The 24,515-nt window shown below is 40.8% G+C and overlaps 2 protein-coding genes across 5 annotated transcripts in view; both read left to right on the forward strand.

Moving 5' to 3' along the window:
- The window catches only part of HEATR5B (HEAT repeat containing 5B), a 45,083-nt gene extending 25,847 nt beyond the window's left edge, over positions 1–19,236 (forward strand). For both annotated transcript variants that reach the window (XM_028724203.2, XM_028724204.2), the window contains 14 exons: positions 669–908; positions 2,862–3,113; positions 5,952–6,133; positions 6,689–6,757; positions 8,347–8,526; positions 9,751–9,991; positions 10,668–10,928; positions 11,276–11,403; positions 12,169–12,313; positions 13,084–13,356; positions 15,096–15,320; positions 16,073–16,224; positions 17,247–17,460; positions 18,655–19,236. In XM_028724203.2, the coding sequence (XP_028580036.2) occupies positions 669–908; positions 2,862–3,113; positions 5,952–6,133; positions 6,689–6,757; positions 8,347–8,526; positions 9,751–9,991; positions 10,668–10,928; positions 11,276–11,403; positions 12,169–12,313; positions 13,084–13,356; positions 15,096–15,320; positions 16,073–16,224; positions 17,247–17,460; positions 18,655–18,959 (2,867 nt within the window). In that variant the 3' untranslated portion in view covers positions 18,960–19,236. The remainder of the gene's footprint in view (positions 1–668; positions 909–2,861; positions 3,114–5,951; positions 6,134–6,688; positions 6,758–8,346; positions 8,527–9,750; positions 9,992–10,667; positions 10,929–11,275; positions 11,404–12,168; positions 12,314–13,083; positions 13,357–15,095; positions 15,321–16,072; positions 16,225–17,246; positions 17,461–18,654) is intronic.
- Positions 19,237–23,609: 4,373 nt separating this feature from the next.
- The window catches only part of STRN (striatin), a 53,261-nt gene continuing 52,355 nt past the window's right edge, over positions 23,610–24,515 (forward strand). For 2 of the 3 annotated variants that reach the window (XM_028724210.2, XM_028724211.2), the window contains exon 1: positions 23,611–24,099. In XM_028724210.2, coding sequence (XP_028580043.1) covers positions 23,806–24,099 — 294 coding nt within the window. In that variant the 5' untranslated portion in view covers positions 23,611–23,805. Of the gene's footprint in view, positions 24,100–24,515 lie in introns of all 3 variants that reach the window. The other variant, XM_028724209.2, reaches the window with a different exon arrangement.

Here is a 24,515-nt window from a genome sequence, read left to right on the forward strand (position 1 = left end):
TCACTTCTCCCCATTGCCGCCCCTTGGTTCAAAAGGGGTCCGGGGACAGCGGGGAAGACGCACTGCGCTTCCCGCTATCCCCGGAGCTTGCGGGGCAAGCTTCGTTTTGCGAAGCAAGCCCATAGGGAAATGCGTCTTGTGAAGCGGCTAAGAAAACGAAAAACTCCTTCGTCTAGCGAGTTTTTCGTCTTCCGAGGCGTTCGTCTTGCGGGGCACCCCTGTATCTAGTGATACAGTTTTTGATTGGGAGACCTTTTTTCTACTGTCGGTCATCAATGCTTTTTTTAATTGGACTAATTCATGCATATGTTAATTTATGTAAACCTTTTAAAAGGATTTGAATAAGTTGCCCAAATATGGAGCACTTTTTTATATAAATAATTTGATGGAATATGCAACAACTTTGGATGGGCAGGTGTGTTTAAACAGAATTACATGGCGCAACGATACATAGGTTACTTACTGGTACTTCTCTAGACTACTAACACCTTAGTTTCTGCATTGTTGGTGCATTATCATATTAAGTACTGCATTTTAACGCTGCAGATGTCATTGTGTTAGTTATTTGGATCATATGGAGCCATAGACTTTTTAGAAAAATCTCAAGTTGCTATTTTGATGAAAAGAATTCCTGTTAACGTAAAATGCCTTTACCATCTGTTTTGCAGATATGAATTCATTTGCTCCAGGACTAGGCTCCCGGAGGGATATTCATGGCCAACATCAGGGAATCAATATCACAGAGACTGGGCTTGAGGGAGTCCTTTTTGGAATGCTAGATCGGGAGACTGATCGGAAGCTGTGCTCTGATATTCATGATACCTTGGGACATATGCTTTCATCTTTGGCAGTAGAAAAGCTCTCTCACTGGCTGATGTTGTGTAAGGATGTCCTTGCAGCAACCAGCGGTAAGTATCTGAAAATGACCATGTATTGACTCTTTAAATTCCTTTAGAAGCTTTCTATTTAGCAGACTTTTCCATCAAGGATGCCTATGGCATTAAAGGAAGTCATGGTCCAGCCTCTACTGAAGAAAACCTTGTTAAACATCTTGGAACAACAATTGTCCAATGTCTAATATTCATCTTTTGGGTTGTTGTTGTTGTTTAGTCGTGTCCGACTCTTCATGACCCCATGGACCAGAGCATGCCAGGCACTCCTGTCTTCCACTGCCTCCCGCAGTTTGGTCAAATTCATGTTAGGTACCCTTTTGGGCAGTGGCGTCACAACGGGGGGCAGGGGGGCAGAGCCCCCCGGGTGTCACGTCGGGGGGGGTGACAAGAAGGCACTCCGCAGGGGCTCTTGGCGGCGCGAGCAGCCATCGCTGCGCCGCAACCGCATGTGGAGGATCCTCCGTTCGCGGCTGCAGCTGCGAGCAGAGGATCCCGGCACCATCCATACGGCGCTGGAGCGGCGGCGCCGGGCCCGGCAAACCTCTATGTACAGCACATGTGCGGCATCACTACAAACCGCGCATGCGCCCTACATAGCAATGCCCTGCCCCAGGTGTCACGATGCCTTCGTTCACCGCTGCTTTTGGGTACCCAGTCTTGTTAGATGCACAGGTCACATAAGTAGTGAGGAGTTCCTTTTTCCAGCTATGACTGGTGCACCAACTGCTACACCCCCACCTAACAAAATTGAACCCTTCTATTCATGCTCTAGTGACCTCCGATAAGGCTACTGGAACATGCTGTAAGGACTAGATGCACAGTAATCTAACTGAGGCCTCATCCATCTGGAATTATGTATTATTGGAAGTCATTTTTCCCAGGCTGTAAAGGTCAGCCTTTAAAGTTTTATTTAGGTGCTGATTTGTGTTTTCACTAATACACGAGGGCCTCATAATTTCAGTGGAGCCTGAGGCATATTAGAAAGTCACTGCTACAGTGTTTTATAGGTAGCTTAGGAGATGCTTGGGTGTGTTGATAAAACTCTTCAGAAGGTTATTTATGAGCTACTAATATGCAAATGAAAGAACTCTTGAGTCACTGATCTGTTGATCCCAGTTTCTTCTAGGAACATTTCAAATAGAAATTGGAGCCTGGCTTGGAGCCAGAGTATGAATTGGGCTGTTGACGTCTCCTGAATTTTGTTAGCTTGTATTAAGCAGTACTATGGCATCATTCTAGATTCTTGCCAAATATTTTATTGTAAATATAGTGCCCTGCCAATATTTGTATCATAGGCCAAAAGAATTGTGGTGAGACTTTACATATGTTTTAAAAGGCCCTGATATTGTCTTGCTAGATTGACTTCAAAGCGCCATCTTCATCATTTTTGAGGTATAAGCATGCATTTCTTACTATGTCTCTTTAGAGAAATACATTTTTGCTGTAAAATACCAAGATGTTTCTGGGCTTGATTGCAAAAAGAACAATAGTTCAACAAGTTTGCCACTGTCATTTCTTGCATTTGTTACTTAGTGTCAGTTTCCCCCAATGCAAGAATAAAAGTTTGCTATTCTGATATCGGACTGAATTAACTTGATATGTCAAGCTGATTTTCAGTGGGTCTACTCTAACTAAATTTAACTATTGTTTATAGGGTTTTAGTACTGTTGAACTGGTTTGGTATTTTTTCTGTAAAAAAAAGGGCATACAGAAAGGTTTGGTTATGCTTTTTCAAATAGCTTTTTAGTGAAAATGAAGACAATTTTATTATCTCAAGCTTCTAGGTGGATAATTTAACATTGATTCTGTTGTTTTATTGCTGGTCTCCTTTTAATGCTGCTTTAGTTTGTGTTTATTATTGCATATAATTACATTTTATTCTTCTTGGGAGATGTTCTGCAAGTTGCTCTACTGAAAGCTGGGATAAAAATGTTTTAAATAAATAATGGATCCTTTCTTATTTTGCAGATATGACCACTACAGCTCCTTTGGGAGGTGAAAAAGATGAAGATTCAGAGAAAAAAGATGAAATGGATGATGATATGATGTTTACTACACTGGGTGAAGAAGACAAAACAAAGCCTTCTGTAGCTCCTCGCTGGGCTACTCGAGTATTTGCTGCTGATTGCCTGTGTCGAATTATCATGCTCTGTGAAAATGCAAATAAAGCCCACTTTGATCTAGCTCTTGCGCGTTCTGCCAAACTCAGAAATCCTAAAAGTAAGAGAGACTGGTATCTTTTTTTCCTCTCTCTGTGTGTGTTTCTTCTCTAGAATAACTACTTAATTATAGGTAACTATAGCCCCTTATCTGATTCTACTCTAATAAAATCCTATATGGGAGACAGTTGAAAATTCAAGGTCTCTTAATGAGCCTCATCTCTGATCAGGGATTCAGTGTGTGTTTGTTGCCCATATTGAGGTTTCAGGTGGCTTTTTCCTGCAGATGTAGACAAGTTTGCACTCACACAGAGAGGTTAAGTGTTAACAGTCCATTGATTCTGACATTTTTATGAGCAGACGCATTTTTTTGTCCAGTGGTCATCCTTTTCTAAGATCGGCAATTAAGAGACAGTTGGAATGACCATTAGTCTGTGAAAAACTATTGTGCCTTTTCATCTTGACATTGACTTGCTTTACTTTTTGCCTGTTGTTGCTGTTGAGGGGTCCTGGGGCAAGGAAAAGTCCATTCTGTCTTTGTGCTCACTCTGCTCCTGGTTGCCTTGTCAGCCAGGATGCTGCTGATATTTCCAGAGGAGGAGGAGAGTGGAAACAGCTGCTGCTAATTGTCTTGCATTCCAGCCCACAGACTGAGATAGGAGGGCCAAGGAAGTGCAAACCTTTCTGAGGTTGCTGTGAAGGCATCACCATGTTTTATTTTGTACTGTTGAATGTGCTCAGTAGGAGAATGTAAGTAATGTATCATAGGGTGGCAACAGGAATTATATATTCGCCGCCCAGAGTAAGAGACTGAGTTGCAATACTTTTGTGTTTCAAAGTTACTTAATACCAGTTTGGTCCTAACTGGGTGAGAGATGGAATGATTTGGGAGTGGTTATATTGCTGCTTATACAATACTGCATTACCCTAGCTGGAGGTAGGTGAATGAGCTGGTTGTAAACTATGCTTAACACAGTTGTATATTCTTGTAGACCAGATGTTCACTTTGTAATAAATAGGTAGGGATTAGCTGTGCATTCTCTGTATGGTTGGTGGGAATGCATAAGGTATGTTTGTATGTGGATGGTTGCTAAGAATGTATTTGAGATATGTTGCTGTGGGGGAGTGTAGGTGCAGCTTCTATTTCAGGCATTTGTGTGGTTGCTAATGCTGCTGTTTTGTAGGGGTTGTATTTTTGTATACAATTTTAGTCTGTAATTTTTTATGTTTGAGAATGTTGTATTTGATCTTCATGTGCAATGTTTTATTTTGACATTTTGTTATGCTTTATGTGATGTTTTAAGCTAGGTTGTAAACCACTTTGAGATTATTCTTATTTAAAGAAATGGAAATCATTTAAATAAATAGTGGTAGGAAAACAAAGGAGTAAAAGGGAAAACCAGTTTGTAACCTGAAAGCTAAGCTGCTGTTCTGGGCATAGGCTGTGGCTACTCTTGTAAATATCTGGGAGCTTCAGTTGGTACATCATGATGATGTGGCTCCCTCCATTGGCCTAATATGTTTGGACATAGTTATATTGGTATATTATGTATGTGTCTTGTGCATATACCTTTCTGATCTCTGATCTCTTATTTCATTTCTTCCTCCCAATGTGTAATTGAAGATATTTAGGGTGAATTAACCATTCCCTGTTATATCTGAACCTGGAAGCTATACTTACCAGATTTGGATGAAACTAGGGTCTGAAACCACAATTTGAAGTTGGTTTCAGATCATGGTTTGGTCTAAGTCCAGTAAGCTTTTGTTCCTGGTTCAGAAATAATGGGAAATTATGGCTAAATCGCCCTGGAAGTGTTCAATCACAGCATGACAAGAAGTGAGGTAGAGTGACACAAGGACAAAGTATGCAGGCACAACCTTCATGTAGATTTTGGTTTAGTGAACTGAGATATATATGATTGAATTGGATCTGAAATATTTTGTTCTGGCATGTTAGTATTTACCATGAAGTCTTATCAAGAGGTGTTCTTAATGATTGCTGACTTATATGTCCAGATTCAGAGGTGGTTTGCCTCCGAATATCTTTTCCTGGGTGGCAAAAGGAAGGAGGTATAGCAGCGGGTTGCAAGCAAAGCAGTTGACTTCAGATCCTGCTTGTGGGCATTTCAGAAACATCAGATAGGCTACTATTGATAATATGGAATGTAAAAGAATTCTAAAAAATTCTGTGATACTTACTACAAAGTTAGGCACATTTTACAATTTAGATGAAAATAATGTTGGAAATTTTGATTGTTGCTTTTAAAGCCTGCATATTGAAATAGGTCATTCCACTGACTCCTTGTACTGATGATTTCTTTTAGATTAAATAAAATGGTAATAGAATTATCTGCAAAAATCCTATGCGAATTAAGTTTAACATTGAATAAATTGTGTGTATGTGTGTGTGTGTGTGTGTGTGTGTGTGTGTGTCTGTGTGAAATGCAACAAAGGTGATGACTTTATAGATTGTTATATGTTTCATCTTTTCTCCTCCTGGCATTCTTTCAGTAGATTTGTTTATGGTCTGAATTAAGCTTTTGTTTCTTGTGTGAATGAATTGCTCCTTTAATCTAAAATATCCAATGGGCGAACCTTAGAAGTGATCACATGCTCTGTTGTAAACAATAGGCACTGTGAATTTGCTAACTGCAGTTTAGATTTTCCGTAGACGCAACATTATTATCATTTCAAATCCTATTTTAAGGAGAATAGTTCAGAATTCATGAGAGATATTGGCTCTTAAGGTGATACTTTTGCTCATTTTTTCTGTTTTGCTTTGCTTAGACTATATCATATGTCTATAGTATAATGTAGTTCTTTGGGGTGAAAGATGTGTGTAAGTTTGAACCACGGATGACTTCTGAAACAGTCTGCTTTTTCTTGTGTCTATTTTCAGATGACCTTCTAGTTCTTCACCTCTCTGATCTTATTCGCATGGCATTTATGGCTGCAACTGACCACAGCAACCAGTTGCGAATGGCTGGTCTCCAAGCACTTGAAGACATTATCAAGAAATTTGCAGCAGTTCCTGAACCAGAGTTTCCAGGCCATGTGATTCTAGAGCAGTATCAAGCTAATGTAAGCTTATCTATGTGTTTATGCCATTGCAAAAAATCAGTTGTGAAACGAGATGTATCCCAGCTGAGAATTGGCTTGCTTTTGATGGGCATGAAGAGATCCTGTTTGTCACAGGTGCTCTGTAGGCATGCATGAAGCTCTCATACAGGTCTAGGCTCATTATATGTGAAGATTTACAGCTCCCCCTTTTAATCATCTTAACCTACCAATTCACATTTGGAAAGTCATAAAAGTTGAGTCAGTAGCCATGGCTAGGTCAGCCTGAATGGTGATGAGCAATTGACTCCCTTTCTCCATGATTTATAATATTACTACAGTCAGCATTATTTGCCATAGCAGTTGCAAAACGAAACATGTGACTTCTTTGGAGACGCATTTGCTTCTAAAATTAGATGTCTTTTTCCACTGAAAAAAATGATTAATAGTGTCTGTCGTATAATTATGACAGTTACAAAGGTTAATTAGCTGCAAAGGTTAATTAATGCAAAGTGTATAAATTCCTGTTACAAGAGTGGGTGTAGGGCATGGTTTCATCAATTTTCCTTTCTCGCACAGGTTGGAGCTGCTTTAAGGCCAGCTTTTTCACAGGACACCCCTTCTGATATTACAGCAAAAGCTTGCCAGGTACAAAGAAAATCATGGTTGTCAGATGGAGGGAGAAATGAATACTAGCCAAAACTGGGAGGGCGCATCATGTTAAGAAAGCATCTTATCTCCTTGTGAATGAAGATAGGCCTGCGCTGGCTCTTAGGACTGGCATTTTTTAAAGGTTTTGCAGGTAATAGTTAGGTTTTGCAGTTCTTCAGAGTAGAGCCAGCTTGCAGCTAGTTGCGCAAGAAGTGGCAAGGAGTGCAAGAGCAGAAGATGTGGAGGAGGATAGGAATGGAGCGTGGAGCAGGAACAGAAAAGCAGGTGAAAGGGGGCAGTGGAAGAGGAGGAGAGGGTGCCTGGGCCAGTCTCAGATAGTGCAATGTCTTGCACTGGGTCTGTGGAGGTGATGTGAAAGACTTGTGCCTGAGAACCTGAAGAACCACCTGCCAATCAGAATAGATAATACTGGGATTTGATGTGCAGTGATCTGACGTGGTATAAGTCATCTTCCTTTGATCTCTAGCCAGATAAGGGTTATGAACGCTCTGCACTGTTGACCTTTCTTTGCCCTATGTGCGTTTTCTGGTAAGATCTGCTCAGGGATGCCCACCAGGGACAGGATTCTATGGGGGAGGCATACAGTTCCTTGATTTATTAGGAGACTGAGGAATCCAGTTATATAGCAAATTCATGGTCTGACTTCAAAGTTATTTTATTGTGTTCAGTCATATAAAGGGCAGAAGATCCTTAAACACCACTGGATTTCCCTTTAGCTACCAGGTAAACTGTGCTTAGGATGCACCATCTGATCAAGGAAGGAAGGGATGCTTTGGAAGTTGGCTGCTCCCATGTTTGTGCCTTTCTTTCATCAAATACAATCACAAGTGTTTATGCTCCCTTGTTATTTGTCTTCAGGCTTGTCTTTCTGGTTGTCTTCTTGCTTTTCACTTCTGTTTTATATTTTGTCTGATCTTTCTGGTTTGCCTCGTTATCTGGTTTATTTCATGTTTGTTTTTTTTTGAATCTACAGTATCACGTTCCTTCTCGGTCCACCCATCATTTTTGGTTGCACAGTTTCTCTCCTGTTCACCATTTTGTTTCTTCACACTTTCAAAAAGCATTTTAAAAACTACCAAAAAAGTTCCTTTCCCCCCAGTTTATTGTTCTCTTTGTTCCTATGTTTTTGGCCATTCCCCCCCCCCCTTGCCTTAATTACATGTGATAAACTTGGGCTCTTGTTCCCCATAGTACCTAGCTAGTAGTGAATTGCAGATAGTATTATGTAATGCAGTCACATTAATGTTTGTAATTAAAAAGAACCATGAAAGTGTTTCTTAAAACAATTTGTCAGAAAATATTCCTGTGTTGAAAGTTCTTAATTTTTTCTTAAAACTTCTCTGATCAATGCAGATTTGTATAACTCAATTGTATTGGAATTTCCCATTTTATCATTTGGACATTTTGGTGAGGTGGGCTAGGTTGAGAAATGGAAATTAGCTCTAACTCCCGCTCTGGTCTTCATATTTGGGTGGAGTTTTGAGCCTAGACCAAGACTGACTGGTTCTCTGTGTGGAGGAATGCTTTCTTAAAAGGCAAGCTTGGCTGTTTATATTGATTTTTAGGTGTGTAGCACCTGGATTGGAAGTGGAGTAGTAAGCGACCTTAATGATCTTCGCCGTGTTCACAACCTCCTTGTCTCTTCACTGGACAAAGTGCAAACAGGCAAGGGGTCTTCCAGCCAGCTTTACAGGGAGAGCGCTACTACTATGGAAAAACTGGCAGTACTCAAAGCTTGGGCTGAGGTAAATGTTTAAGAATAATAATATAAAAGCAGTTGCCTATTCTTGCTTTTCTGTAGAGTGGAATGCAATACATGAAAAAATCAGTTGATCTGATATATTGTTTATTACACTGCATGGAAGACTTGTAGTAACTTAACAGAGTATATAATACAGGTTGGGTTGCTGCTGTTTGTAAACATTCCAATAATATTCTTCAGACTTTGAATGCAAGACAATGTATCTTGAGGTTATTTTTAAAGGTTTCTAGCTGCTACTTGAAATGTCTACATAGAAGTTAACATATGAAGACATAAAGCGATCCATTTATTACATACAATTTCATTGCATATAAAAATAAAATAATATGTGAGCTAGCATGATCCAGTATGTGAAGTGTTGAATTCAGAACTGGAAACATTCTAGCTCAGGTGTAGACTTGTTGTATGATCTTAGATAAATCCCTTATCTCAGCCTTCCTTGCCTCTAAGCAAAACAATGGCAACAAAACAGTGAACTACTTGCCAGGATGAATGGAAGGAGGCTTATGAAATCAGTTTTTCTGGTAAAAAATGCTGAAACAATACTTTAATTATATGAAGTATTTCTGCTGGTTTTTATATTTGCATAAGAGACTTTATTAACATGTTATTTTGTGGTATTCCCTAGAGTTGCTGGCATCATCAGCCAAGTTCTCTTTTTATTGTTTATAACAGGATATATTCAGTTGGAGGAATTCAATATTGCACTAAGGCAAATGTTCCACTAGCACAATCATTTCAGCTTGCCAGTTCTAGGGGTTCTTCCAACACAAACATCCCAAGCCATGGGAAGCATACAGTGGGGAGGAGAGGGGCAAAAGCCCTAGTGTGCAAGCAGAAGTCCTTGCACAGGGCTTCCAGTCAGGACTCGTTAGGTGAACTCAGTCCAGGGACTTTGAAACATACAAAAGTTCTCTTGATCATGACTTTTCAACACCTTGAGGATATATACTTTTAAAAAAGGTTTGTTAAACCTTATGGGTTTGAGAATGGGGTTGAAAGTGTGCTGCAGAATTAATCTTTCTGACATACAATTTGGGTGACCATATTAAGAGGTGTGGGTTTTATTAGTGCAAAGTGCCTAGAATTTAAGGGAACATATATTTTAAGGATGGGTTACATTAATGACACTTAATGGCACACAGGGAAGCTTTATTTGTGTTGTCTGTATATGCTTGTAATACTTTGCATGGATCTTTATCTAAAGGTGTATGTTGTAGCTATGAAAATTAAAAAAGAAGCAGAAACTAAACCGAAGAAAGCAGTGAAGAATGGAGGTGATGACGACGACGATGATTATAGCACAGTAGATGAACTGCCACCGGACAGTTTAATAACACTTGTGCAACCAGAGCTGCCCACTCTCAGCCGCCTCTGGTTAGCTGCACTTAAAGATTATGCTCTTTTGACTTTACCAGCAGAATTTGCAAGTCAACTTCCTCCAGATGGTAAGCTGCTAATTTAGTTTAGAATACAGTTATTATAATAGTTTTGACATGCGGGTAGAAACTTTAAAAGACAAAGTTTGGGAAGGCTGAACAATGTCCCTACCCTTGTTCTGCTATCATTTATAGGAAAAGACACAACAGCACATTCCCATGGCACAAAGCATAAGCCTAATTTCCTTAGCTCTGTAGCACTTGAGCCAGAGTTGGAAGGTTTCCCTGACCATGGTTAGGAAGCTGTCTCGAGTTTGTTTTTTCATGTTTGCAGAAGCAAATAGTAACCTCGAATGTCTGAATGAAATCAAACAGATTTTTCATATCGCCCTACATAACCTCAAACATAGTGTTCTTCAGTAAATTTGGTTCCTGCAATAATCTCTGAAATGGAGTAATGAACAATAAATGAACAATTGATGGATGTGTAATATGTGAACTAGCCCAGGGTGCCATGTTTCTGGCAGTGGGACGGTCAGAATGATAGACTTCAATGATAGTGAGCCACCATGTGAAGAATTCTATAAGCATGTGAGTTTGGGCCTAGTTTGCAGAGGCATGTTAGCAGAAATTCTAATATATAGTTGATATTAGCAAAATATTTAAAATGATAATGCACTTTTTACTCAGTTCCTTTTTGCCTCCATTGCCATGCTGAAATCTAGTGTAATATTTTGCCTGACAGGTGGAGCATTTTACACTCCAGAGACAATTGATACAGCTAGACTGCATTACCGGAATTCATGGACTCCGATTCTACATGCAATTGCACTGTGGTTGAATAGTACAGGATTTAATGCTTCTGAATCAACAGAAGATGTGTCGGCAGCAATACCGAATCCACAGAAACGTGCCACATCCATTATGTTAAACCCAGCACCAGGAACACCACCTTCCACCAAACCTTTGCAAGAGATAAACAAAGATCGAATGCATTTGATTTTGGGTAATATGTTGTGTTGTTTCAGAATTCTGTAGTGGTACTACTACTTTATATCATCAGGTAGCAATATTTCCCATTTTAATGGACTCTAGCTTTGTGACAGCACCAGAAACCGAAGCATTGTAGCTTTCAGAACTCAGGATGCCTAAGTGTTTGTGTTTCAGCCTAAGACTCTTGACTTTCTGATGGCTGCAGTAGTATTGTGCACAGTCATCTCATGTAAAAACAATTAAAACTAGTGTTTTATGTATGCACAGCAATATGCAATAATAGTTTTTTAAATACAGTAAACTCTTTACTAGTCACTGTTGTTCTGTTTTGTCTAAAATTGAAAATAATTTGCTTTTCAGGTGTTAGTATACAGTTTCTCTGCTCTCCACGACCAGAAGAGCCTGTTGAACATGTTACATCCTGTTTACAAGCTCTGCACACTTTATTGGATTCCGCTTGTGCTAGAACCCACATTGCTGAGGATCAGGTATTATTATTGAAGTCTATAACTGCAAACTAGGATAGCCATCTGATTATGCAGGAGGTAAAGCAGATTGCTGGAACAATAAATTAAATGAAGGTTTCATGTATTGGTCATGGAATGGAAAAGTTTGTGAAATTGACAAATTGATTAACATTGACTAATATGTTTTGTCCTGATTTTTCTCAATTTAAATATTAATTATGAGGAAAAAACAGAACCAAATTTGTACTTTCAACCTTTTATTCAATAAATGCCAGCTCGGACACACTGAAACAGATGCAATGGTGTGAACCTAATAAACGTTTGGGCAAAAACTAATCAAGTTAGCTGAGAGAGTTAAGCATATCGGAATTAAAAATGCTTGACTTTGGCTGAATGATGCATTTGGTAAGTGCTTTATTTAAAGTGGTGAATGCACAGAATACAGTGGTACCTCGGGTTACATACGCTTCAGGTTACAGACTCTGCGAACCCAGAAATATTACCTCGGGTTAAGAACTTTGCTTCAGGATGAGAACAGAAATCGTGCTCCAGCGGCGCAGTGGCAGCAGGAGGCCCCATTAGCTAAAGTGGTGCTTCAGGTTAAGAACAGTTTCAGGTTAAGAACGGACCTCCGGAACGAATTAAATACTTAACCCGAGGTACCACTGTAAGTCTTTCAGATGTAGATTAAATGAGACATAAGGGATTACAGCAAAGTAGGATAGCTTTATTATGAAAGCTTATGATCATATGCAACTTTGAGAAAAAAACTTTTTTTCTTGCTAGCTCCTTGGTGTTGAACTTTTGAGTGTGCTGCATCGACTCCTCTTGACCTGCAATCCTCCTTCAGTCCAACTGCTAGTTACTGGTGTTGTGCAGCAGATTGTAAGAGCTGCTCAGGATCATCTACAAGAAAAAAGAAACACTATGAGTGAGATATGTTACCTTAATTTTGGGTTTCAGAAATAATGAAGTATATTAGAACAAAGTTTCGTTTGTGAAGATGGGATATTTCAAACTGTATCTTTCTTCATCCTATTTATATTCATTTTGCACACTTAACAAACCTAAACTAAGTTGAATCATTTAGTATACTTTGATGCATTTGAATAACACAAGAGAATCAAAACATTTCTATATTTCCTTACATTTGTAAAAGGAAACAGCTTTAAACACTATTTCACTTGTTTAGCTGATAGCATAAGCACTTGTGTCAGAAGAAGAAGAAGAGTTTGGATTAGATATCCCGCCTTTCACTCCCTTTAAGGAGTCTCAAAGCGGCTAACATTCTCCTTTCCCTTCCTCCCCCACAACAAACACTCTGTGAGGTGAGTGGGGCAGAGAGACTTCAAAGAAGTGTGACTGGCCCAAGGTCACCCAGCAGCTGCATGTGGAGGAGCAGAGACGCGAACCCGTTTCCCCAGATTATGAGACTACCGCTCTTAACCACTACACCACACTGGCTCTCACCTTTGATTCTGTCTCTACCACAGTTTCTAACAGTAAACAGAAGCTGTCTAGTTACTAAATATTAATATATACATTTTAAACAGTTTTATTGTTGTAATACTATGTAGCTATATTTATACTTTCAGTATTTATTATGCATTATTTTGAATCCTTTTCTACATTGGCATTTGTGTATTCCGTATGATAGTCACATTTTTAATACATACTGCCTTTTATGTTCTTATTTTGTAGATGAAGAAGATGTAAAAGAAAAAGACACTAGTACCATGTTGGGCGAAGGAGGAGAAAGTGGGGGTCTTGTGCCAGGAAAATCTCTTGTATTTGCTGCCATGGAGCTCCTAATGTTTATCCTAGTACGACACATGCCACATCTGAGCACAAAAATGTCAGATTCTCCGAGTCATATCTCCAGCAGAACCCAACAGCTTCCAGAAGAAAGTGCTCGTCTTGTAGCTGCCACAATTGGAATTCTGTCTGACCTGCCCACTCTCTGTTCCCCAGCTGGTAATGCACTAGATCTTTCTTAAAGATCTTTCTTTAAGAGGTTTTGCAGAAAATGTATCCTGGATAGTGAAATGAAAGCATGACAGGTTGAAACCTGTTTTAAAAATGTGGAAAGTGTTCGGAGAAATGTTTATGATGGTGGCACAGATAAGCAGAACAGGCTCTAATGCAGCCTTTCCCAACCAGCACTGTATTGACTGAGGCTGATGGGAGTTGTAGTCCAAAACATCTATTATCTATTAAATTTGTATACCACCCGTCATCTGAAGATCTCAGGGTGATTCACACCATAATCCCCCCTCCCCGTGGTTCTTTGAAGGGACAGAATTCCCATTCCTTTAGCACTTGTTTTCCCCAAACTGCACATCAGTTTATGGAGTACCTTTAAACTTCAGAGATTTGCTTCAGTAGAGCATTCTTGAAATCTGTACGCATTCATTTCAATAAACTGAACCCAGAACTTATTTGGTAAATGAAAAAATGATATGCAGCTTTGAGTCATATTTTTAACATATCCATGCCCAATCAGGAATGGCTGCTATTAGGATGTAAAGGTAAAGGTACCCCTGACAGTTAAGTCCAGTCGCGAACAACTCTGGGGTTGCGGCGCTCATCTTGCTTTACTGGCTGAGGGAGCCAGCGTTTGTCCGCAGACAGTTTCCTGGTCATGTGACCAGCATGACTAAGCCGCTTCTCATGAAGCAGAGCAGTGCACGAAAACACCGTTTACCTTCCCGCCGGAGCGGTACCTATTTATCTACTTGCACTTTGATGTTCTTTTGAACTGCTAGGTGGACAGGAGCTGGGACCGAACAACGGGAACTCACCCCGTAGCGGGGATTCGAACCTCCGACCTTCTGATCAGCAAGCCCTAGGCTCTGTGGTTTAGACCACAGCACCACCCACATCCCCTATTAGGACGTAGTTACTTCCAAAATGACACATATATGATACAGTGGTACCTCGGGTTACATACGTTTCAGGTTACAGACTCCGCTAACCCAGAAATAGTACCTTGGGTTAAGAACTTTGCTTCAGGATAACAACAGGAATCGTTCTCCAGCGGCGCGGCAGCAGCAGGAGGCCCCATTAGCTAAAGTGGTGGTTCAGGTTAAGAACAGTTTCAGGTTAAGAATGGACCTCCAGAACGAATTAAGTACTTAACCTGAGGTACCACTGTACTTTAGTTTCACTAGGAAAGTGAAAGAGCAAAAGAGTGCATAAGAAAAGTCATTTTGGGTCATACCAGACGTTCACCTAGTGGGCAAATAGATGCCCACAGGAAGCCTGCAAGCAGGTGCTGAATGCAGAAGCAGTCTTGCGATTCCCATCAACTGGTATTCAGAAGCATGCTGCCTCCAGCAATAGAGGTAGAACATAGTAATCATGTTTACTTCTATAGTTTGATATGAACCTCTTTCCCTTTAATTCCACAATGGGAGTCAAAGTGCCAGGACAGATTTGAAGCATCACGTGTAATGTTGTATTTTAACACGTGGTGTGGGATGGACACCCAAACAAAATCCAGTGGTTCTGGAGTGCATGGGTAGCTGTGTGCCTACAGTGGCTTTTCTGTTATATGACTCCGATATGCTTCGTGTGTAACAGTGGGTACTGCCCAGCAGATAATACTTGCTCATGTGAAACACTACATAGAATATAGAACTATGGATCATGCCTATGGTGTAGCATTTTGTTCTTACACTCGTGTGCAAGAAAATATGTTTTTTATCTTTCAGGATGCATGACAATTTTGCCCACAGTCCTGTTTCTAATAACTCAAGTGTTAAAAGATACTGCAGTGAAAACAACAGGAAACCATGTCCCCCCGCCAGTCTCCGCAGCACTTCAAGGATTGAAAAGTATTGTAACTCTTCCAATGACAATGAATGAAGAAATACACAAACAGTGGACAAATCTTATCCGCAGTACCTTGGCCTCAATTTTGGAATACCCTCAGCCAGGTAATTTGCATACAAACACAGCTACTAAAAAAATAAGCAAAAGGGACTGTTCTCATAGGAACCAAAACTGGTGTACTTATTTCAATAATCATATTGCTATTTCTGTTAGATCTATAAAATTAAAAGAGAAAGGAATTAAGGATGCATATGGGGGTGTCCAAATCATCTTTGGTGTATTAGTGCTTCTTTGTAGAGTCCAGCATCCTCCTTTAATGCCATAAAAACCCCATGTTTGTTGAGTTTGAACTTCTTCATATATGGCAAGAGTATTAGGATGCATGAGCAATTCAGCTCTTTTATTAACAAAAGGGGACTAATTTGACAAAATAAAAGTGTGTTGCATATTTTTAATAACAATAAAAAATCAGAACAAACAGAGGTATACTGGATTATTAAATATATCAATATTTTTAACAATTACGTTATTGTGAGTCATTCTGTATGTTGCCTATGTCTGTGGAATGTAGTTTTTAAAATCTCATGGGGATCAGTAAATCTTAAACCTACTTTCCAGAAACATATCAAGTGCAAACCACTTCCATGTTATATCATAGGGTGGTGGTGGTTTTTACCACACAAAAAAAAAGCTAGACTGAAAGGGTTGTGCAATAAAACATTATTATTATTTAAATCAGAAATATTATGTTTATTTTCCAGTATTTTCTTACTTTGTAACTGAGCAGTTTCATTTTGCCTATTTCAAAACCGTTTTGGTATAAGCTCTCAGCCTGTTTCCACTGGATTTTTTTCAGAGGCCTCAAGGCCTATTCTGGATGAAGTCAGCATGCTTACAGCTATTGCACTCTTCCTTTGGTCGGCAAGCACAGAAATAATTGGAGTGCAGTCATTACAGAATGGCTGCATGAATAGATTCAAAATGGCACTGAACTCATCTGATCCTTGGGTGAGTATTCTATTTTCGCCCCAATGACCCAGCATTAATTACAAGTTCACTCTCCCTAAAGCTACCATTTGTGCAGTTAAAAAAACCCTACATGTAGTCTAATTCTCCTGTGCATGTAAGATGTTCACAAGTGGGACTTCATTTACACAACTTAACCTACGTATAGCCATATATCAACATAAAAAAAAATTCTATTTTGACTTCAGGTTCAAGATTGGTTAATGTGGTGTAACATTTTAACAAACCAAAGCTACCATCTTACTCGAAAAGACAGGGATTCACTTTATACTAGCAATGCTTTCTTACAGCTTTTTAATAGTAAATAAGTGGTACAGGACCTCAAATAGGTCATAAAGGTGGGCTATTTACAATATAAAAACACAAAAATACTTAACAAACAAATAGTAACAGACAAAAAGAGTACCACCTCCCCGCACATTTTAAAAGGCCATAGATTGTTTAATTAGCCAAAAACCTGGGAAAATAAGAATGTTTGTTTTTTGCCTGGTGCCTAAATATATACAGTGAAGGTGCCAGGGGAAGCCTTCCTGAACATAAACCTGTCAATAGTGATCTAGGAACATTAACAATTGATGATACCATTTATAATAAACACAGAAAAAAATTTATTCAGAATAGGAAATAATTCAAAACTTTAAAAAGACATTTTAGCTAATCTACACAACAGTGCTATATACTGTTAATTAAAAAAAACACCTTGCCATGTTACTAACTGATTCCTCAGCAGTAAATGAAGTTTTACCATGTCTTGAATTGTGATTTTCAAATATGGAACAAAATCAAATTATCCCAAATTATTCGCACTCTGTGTAGTTTCAGAGTTTGTACCATGACAGATACTGTTTATTAAACAGATGAAATGACCAAAGACATAATTACCAGGTTACTTGACCATTTGAATTGCCTTGTTTTCACTTTTCTTTCATGAACCATTATTAACATTGTGATGGTTTCACTACCAACCCTAAACTAACACAGCAATCCTTTTTTATTGTGATTAGGTTCAAGCCAAATGCTACCAGCTTCTGCTTTCTGTATTCCAACACACCAATCGAGCCCTCTCAACCCCATATATCCATTCGCTGGCACCAATAATGGTTGAGAAACTGAAAAGTGTAGAGATCAACCGCCCAAACAACAAAATGGAACTTTTAGCAGTCCAGGAAGGAATCAAAGTTCTTGAAACCCTGGTAGCTCTTGGAGAAGAACAGAATAGTAAGTAGCTTGAATAATAATTCTCAAATTGTACAGTACCTGTAATAGTTCTTTTTCTAAAGCTAATTGTCACAGTGGGAGGAATGGTTTCATAGACTGTGGCTGGGGAGACAAGGATTAAACCTACACCTGGTGTTTAATTTTAAATACTATACAGCATGATTACTAATCATGTCATTAATGCACTGAGGATATGCTGTATTTTCCTAGTTCAATCAATCTCACTGCTAACAGACCTAGTGGACTCCCAAAAGCAACGTCGCCTTCAATTTTAAGGAAGGAAAATAAATGCTCCCAGGTTTGGAACACACTACCCTAGAATGTGGCTTTTCCCAAAGAAATTATGAATTGGACTGTATCATGGACTGTATCCAATTGTGTCCCCTTCAATCACAAATTATTTGACCCAGTAAAGGCTTCCATGAGTGGAAGAGTAAGTCAGCAAAAAATAGCTGCTCCCCTTTCCCACTGTGTGTCTCCACCTCTGCCAAGAAATACCGGCTCCAGAAGATTTGACTAACTCTTAGAAACAGTGTAGGAGGAAGCACAGGCAGCTGCAGGAGAAATGGGGGAGGGGTGTAAAATTCACTTTCCTCCCTTTTCTGTTTCCGGGAGATACATTTCAATATATCCCAATCACCCTAGTCTGAATCTGTAATAGGCATGGAACTCTCACGTTCTAAAAAGCTCACCTATTTGTTTCAATTGGTGAAGCGGATGTTGCATTATTGATTTTTAAAAACCAAGATGGCTCTTTCAGTGAAAAGGAGCAAAGGGGGTCTGCACATGCAGATGGTTCGCTTGTGCTTCAGAGTGCAGTCAGCAAACAAATCTGTAATAGTGCGGGTTACATGCTTTGTGATATGCTATGATAATTCAACAGAATCAAAACGAAGATATAATAAATGCCACCTGTTCTTCTGCAGGTTATATATTGCTAAATGTAGTTTTATCCTATATCTGCCCCCATGGTAACGCAGTACCTTAGGGAAACATTTGGCTGTTCTGGAACTGAGCACAGTGTGGAGTTGCGAGGCGGTCCTAAAAATAGTTCTTCAGCTTTCCTTTTTGGATTTGTATTAGTCAGAAATGGATTGAGATTTTGGAGTTTTTATTCTTTAACAGAAATAAGTGAACATGATGCTCTGAGTTCAAGTCCATAATTTTAAATCTGTTCTTTTTTTCTCTCCTTAGGAGTCCCGCTGCTTGCGCTTCTTGTCCCCACCCTTATTTCTTATTTACTGAATGAGAATGCTTTCTCTTCTGCATCTGTGGTCTCAAAAGAACTTCATGAGTTTGCCCTCCAAGACCTAACACGCATTGGACCCCTTTATCCTCATGCATTCAAGACAGTCATGGGAGCAGCCCCGGAATTGAAAATACGGCTGGAAACTGCAGTGCGAGCAAGCCAGGCAAGCAAAGCAAAGGCAGCTGCCAGGCAACCACCACCCACAGTACCTTCCACTCCAACAATTAAACTTAAAACTAGCTTTTTCTGATTTATTCTTGTTGGAACCAATCATAAAATCGATCACCATGCAATATATCATTCCTTTTGTGTTACTGAATAGCACTCTCTGTATTTTTGCATTGTTTGTCTGTGGCTATCCACTAGGGGTTTATGTTCCTAGGTGTGTGTTATAACTTGAAATCTGTGCATTTTAAGGGATGTAATATTATCTATATGTACATAGATTTTTATGAAATGGACTAAGTTTGATCATGCATCTGAGTCTGTGTTAAACTATCTCCTGTAACAAAGTGTTTTGTGTGTTACTTGGTGGCCTTTATTTTTAGACTTTTAGAAATATCAGGTTCAGTGTGTGGTTATAAAAGCTGGGTATATATTTATTTTCCCTGGGCAAATTCACTGACGTGAGGGGGGAAAGGGCAGGCCTGCCCACAAGGCCAGGTGAGGCAGTCGCTTTGAATGCTTCACTGCTAGCAGAAAAGCAGCACTGGTTTCCAGCAGCACAGGTAAGGGAGGCTTGTGGGGTGGCAGTGGGGCATTAGCAGGGTCAAGCAGCAAAACAGGAAGTGCCTTCCCTGAGGGGGAGAGTAGGAAATTCGTGTACATTAGTATTTATCTAGTAATGTCAGATACACAATACACAATTTGTCAAGCCTGTTATGTCATGTAAAAAAAAAAAAAAAAAGAACCACTGGCTATAGCCAGATTCGACAGGGGTAGCCATATTTGTCTTGCTACAACAAAAACAAGAAGACATCTTTGGTATCTTTTAAGACCAACACATTTATTGTAGCATAATATTGCATTTACCTAAAATCCAGTTTGTCAGATGCATGCTATGGTGGATAGATACCTCTTTGTAACAGGCATAATGTGTGGATATCATTTACAAAAAATACACACAACATTGCAATCAAAACTCCATTGTGAAAAATACTTAATAGAACAAAAATGTGACAAAATTGCACTTCTTTTTGCAAATGTTCCTGTCAAGACTACTATAGACCAAGATGATCCATGGAAAGACAAACAAGAGGCCAAGACCCTATGTTTCTTTCCCCCCACATTATTTGGTTCTTTACTAAAAGAGGTGTACTCTTAGGCAGCAAGTTTATTGCCAATTATATGTCACAAACACAGACCACACCAGCAGCTTGTTATCTAGTACAGTGGTACCTCGGGTTAAGTACTTAATTCGTTCCGGAGGTCCGTTCTTAACCTGAAATTATTCTTAACCTGAAGCACCACTTTAGCTAATGGGGCCTCCTGCTGCTGCTGCTGTGCCACCGGAGCATGATTTCTGTTCTCATCCTGAAGCAAAATTCTTAACCCGAGGTAATATTTCTGGGTTAGTGGAGTCTGTAACCTGAAGCGTATGTAACCTGAAGCGTATGTAACCCGAGGTACCACTGTACAGAAAGCATTTTCTATAAGGAGATAAAATTGATTTTCATAATACATAGGTCTTCTGTTAAAAAAAAGGACCAGCAACTAAAACAGTTTCATTGAACAACAGAATCTTCTGCTTCACAAAGGAGCCTTGCTTTCCTCTGGTAAAGCTAGTACAGGACCATAAAGTGAATGGGCAGTAGATGGTGTTCATTCTCTGCTAACACTAAGCCCCTGTTTGAGCTTTCCACAAGCTTTCCACAATCTAGTTTGATCTTAGAAACATTTTCGTGCTTCTGGTTGAGAAATGTCTGCGGGCCTCGCACATTACGTAAGATCAGTTCTCTAAGTTAATGGATTTTTCTGAAGGGTAGGGCTGTTTTGTTGTCATAGATTCCTGAACTGTTTGCAGTAATAGTGTGGGAGTTACTGAATGATCTTTATAACTAAAACAGGCTGGACAAGATATATATATATCTTGTCCAGCCTGTTTTAGATCATATATATATTTAATGATTCTCAAAACTTACGGATCCCTGACAATTTCAAAAATGAAATTATTACCCAACTAGCCTGATAATCTATTTTCATACTTTAAACATACTAAAAGTGTTCTATGAGAAATGTGAACTATTGTGGCCCACAATGAAGATAAGAGATGGATGCAAACAGCGTTTGTATAAAAGCCAGCTGGCAGGGTGTTTTTTTTATATGCATAGAATTGCATCCAAACTGCACAAAGAATGCATGTAGGAGACAGAAGACTGGATATGGTTGTCACAGCAACTCCTAATACCAAAATAGTTTATTGGAAGGAGACTGGTTCATGACAGTGGTAGGTGTAATCCGCTGCCCTTCACCATCTCTGGTGTATAGCTTTGGTCTGTTCCTTCTGATTATGAGACATTATTCCAACTCTGCAAGCTTCCTAACCGAGCTTCCTTCAAGTAGGATGGGGGGGCAGGGCTTGAGGCTTATGAACACCCCATCCTACTTGAAAATCTCTGCTTGTCAGAGCTCTAATTGTGACAGCAAAGCACATACTGCAGTACTTAAGCAAACCAACTGTGACAGTAAACATATATTTTCTTAATAAGTGATCATTATGTAATAATTGCAACTCTTTGAAGTTAATTTTGTTTTTAACTTTTAGGCTGTAGTTTTTTGTTTGTTTTTAGTCTAATAATACCAGTTTTCCATTTATCTCAGTAAAACCACCCTATAAAGTGGGACTGGATGACTAGGAGAGGCTGACATAAGCTGTGTCTTTGTTGGCACAAAAATCAGGTCAGTTTAACAATGATTGCACCATAATATGCAACTTGTTGGGATCTTCAGGAATAGTGTTGCATGGTCATCCTTAATCTTAGTCTCTAGATTCTAGAGTTAGATATTCCTGACCCAAAACCTCTGTGGTCCAATCCAGTGGGAAGCCTATTTCAACTCAAATCTGCCCAATATAAATGGTGAAGGATCAAATTTTAAAATAAAGGAGGCAAATGAATGCGGGTGTCTAACCAATTACTCCCTGGAAGTCTCTTCTTTTTCCTCAGCTGAGCTCCAGAGCAGTAGTCTCTGCTGAAAAAAAGGCACTGCTAAAAGAAAGGCACAGAGCCGCTTCCTTTGTTACCTTAACAATGCTTAGCTAGAAGGCCACTATCGCATCGAGAAGCGAGCCTGGCTGTTTCAGGAATTTGAATCCTGGACTCAGAATAGTTGCACTGGAGTGCAGAAGGAGTTAAAATGTAGTTTGCACACTTTTAAAATGTCTTCATATCTAGTAGTACACAAAGGATAAGCAAACCAGAATAGCTGTTATGAATACAACCAAGTTTTTTTTTAATGTAGTATTTCTTGAAAACAAGGTTTAAATAACACAAAAAATTATTAGATGCTTTGAAACGGCTGTGAGCTCAGTACTGCAGGAGGAGCTCAGTACTGTGGAGGAGACGACGAATCCAGGAAATCAATGTAGAGGAACAAAAGAAATAAAAATACCATAAGAATATCTCACAGTTGTTCTATGAAGAACTAACCCACAACCTGAAGGGTGGCTGATCTAATCAAAGAAGAATGTGAAATTCTGCATAGGATTAGTTCTCCAGACCTTCTCTTAGTCAAAGAAATGAACAAATAACTAGTGAAGGTTTTCAGTAAAGTGTCTGGATTGGGTTGCATTGTGAAGGTTTATCCTTGTCAGGCTGTGGTTTAGTGGTTAGCATGTTGGACTAAGAGACCAAAGCGCAAAACCCTACTCAGGAAGTTCATTGGGTGACCTTGGCCCAGTCTTAGCTTAACTCACCTCATAGGGTTGTTTTCTGAGGAGAAAATGAGGAAGAGCCGAGGAGGAGAACCATGAAGGCCACCTTGAGCTTAGAGGAAAGGTGGATGTAAACACAACAAAGCATAGGCATCATTTATAGACTTGGCAATAAATGTCATCTGTTTATCTAGGGGAAGAGAGGAATCAATAATCAAACAATGTCTCCATTGGACGGAAGCAGAAGCAACTGCTTCAGGGAGTCAGGTGCTGGGACCAGGGGCGAGCTTATGAAGGACAGAGGTGTGTGCGCAGCTAGGTGGTCAGTCCTTCACCTGCAGCAGAGGACGCTGTTTCCGCTATTGCCAGTGGTGTAGAATGAGTCAATTCCCAGTTTGATCAGATTCTGTACTGGGAAGGGGAGACCTCGTGCCCTTCGCCTCTGCTCCCATCAACACCACGCCGGCTCCAAACATCGCTTGTAGCAGTCGCCTCTTTTTTGCCTAATAGGATCAGCCCTGATTTTAGCTTCAAAGAGGCTCCTAGAGTATCGATAGGTTGTGTAAACAGGGATCAAATACAAGCGTCTGCATAATTATTTTTGTAAGATGCTTGTGCACGTGTAGCCTCCCCCCTTTTTAACATATGTTTGCATTTTAAATATCTAAAATCCCAGTGCACCCGACCGTAGACTATTCAGAAGTAGCATGTTCAGTCCTCAAGGAAACTTCAGAGCTTTTAAGTGATATTTCACCAGCATAGCTTCCTTTCTTCCCGACCACGAATGATGCACAGTCAACTCTCTCCTATTCGCAGCCATTTAATCCTGAGCAGAGAAAACGGTACGGAAGGGCAGTTACAGAATCCATTTGCGACTAGCGACTTGCATAGAATAGCCTTCGGCGCCCCGCTCTCGATTCCAGAAACCGGACGGAAAACAAAACGAACTCCATTTCCCAGCATGCCCCGGGCCCGCCCTCTCAACGCTCGTTTCCCTCCCTCTGCCGTGTCCCTAGCCGGGCGCCGTAGCAGCCGGCGGGGGCGGCTGTCAGGCGTCTGACGGCGGGCAGGACGCGCCCAGTTTGTTGCTGCTTCCACTGAGACGCGGCTGCCTGACTAGCGGGGCGCGGGCGTCGTCGGCGTCGGCGTCAGCGGCGGCGGCTCCAGGGGCTGCCCGGCGGTGGGGACTGCGTGGCGGCCTCGGGCCGCGGCGACGGCTCCGGCCATGGACGAGCAGGCGGGGCCCGGGGTCTTCTTCAGCAACAACAACAACAACAACGCGCTGCTGCTGCCGCCGCCTCCGGGCGGGGCCGGGCAAGGGCTGGAGCCGGGGGAGGCGGCGGCGGCGGCGGCTGCAGCCGTAGCGGCGGCGGCCGGAGGCTCCTCGGCGGTCCCGGCTCCGGCCTCTGCGGCGCGGGCTCAGTACAGCGTCCCGGGCATCCTGCACTTCCTGCAGCACGAGTGGGGCCGCTTCGAGGCCGAGAGAGCCGAGTGGGAGGCGGAGCGGGCGGAGCTGCAGGTACCGTCCGGCCGCTTTCCCCTCGCCTTTCGCCTCGTCCGGGCCGCCGCCTCTTCTATGCAAACATCTCCACACGCCCGACTCTTCCTTCCCCTTCTCCGCCCGGACCTGTCTGCTGTTCTTCTCTCCTCCCTCCCTCCCTCCCTCACCCATCCCTCCCTCCCTCACCCATCCCTCTCTTCTCCGTTCTTCCCCATCGGTTGGAGGGTTTAGCCTCGGAACTGTGGAGGAGGAGTGTGCCTCTGAGTATATGCAGAGCGCCTTTGCCTTGAGTGATTACTGTCAGCGCGCACTCGCAACCTGGGGGTTTCGGGGAGGGTTTCTAGCTTGTCTAAGCTGGCGGGGTCTTTCTTCTGAAGAAGCAAAGCCCTGGTTAGTGTTAGGCAGGAAGGGGCTAACAGGAGAGCTTCCTTTGA

Source organism: Podarcis muralis, chromosome 3, assembly GCF_964188315.1.
Source record: "Podarcis muralis chromosome 3, rPodMur119.hap1.1, whole genome shotgun sequence".
Lineage (NCBI taxonomy): Eukaryota > Metazoa > Chordata > Lepidosauria > Squamata > Lacertidae > Podarcis > Podarcis muralis.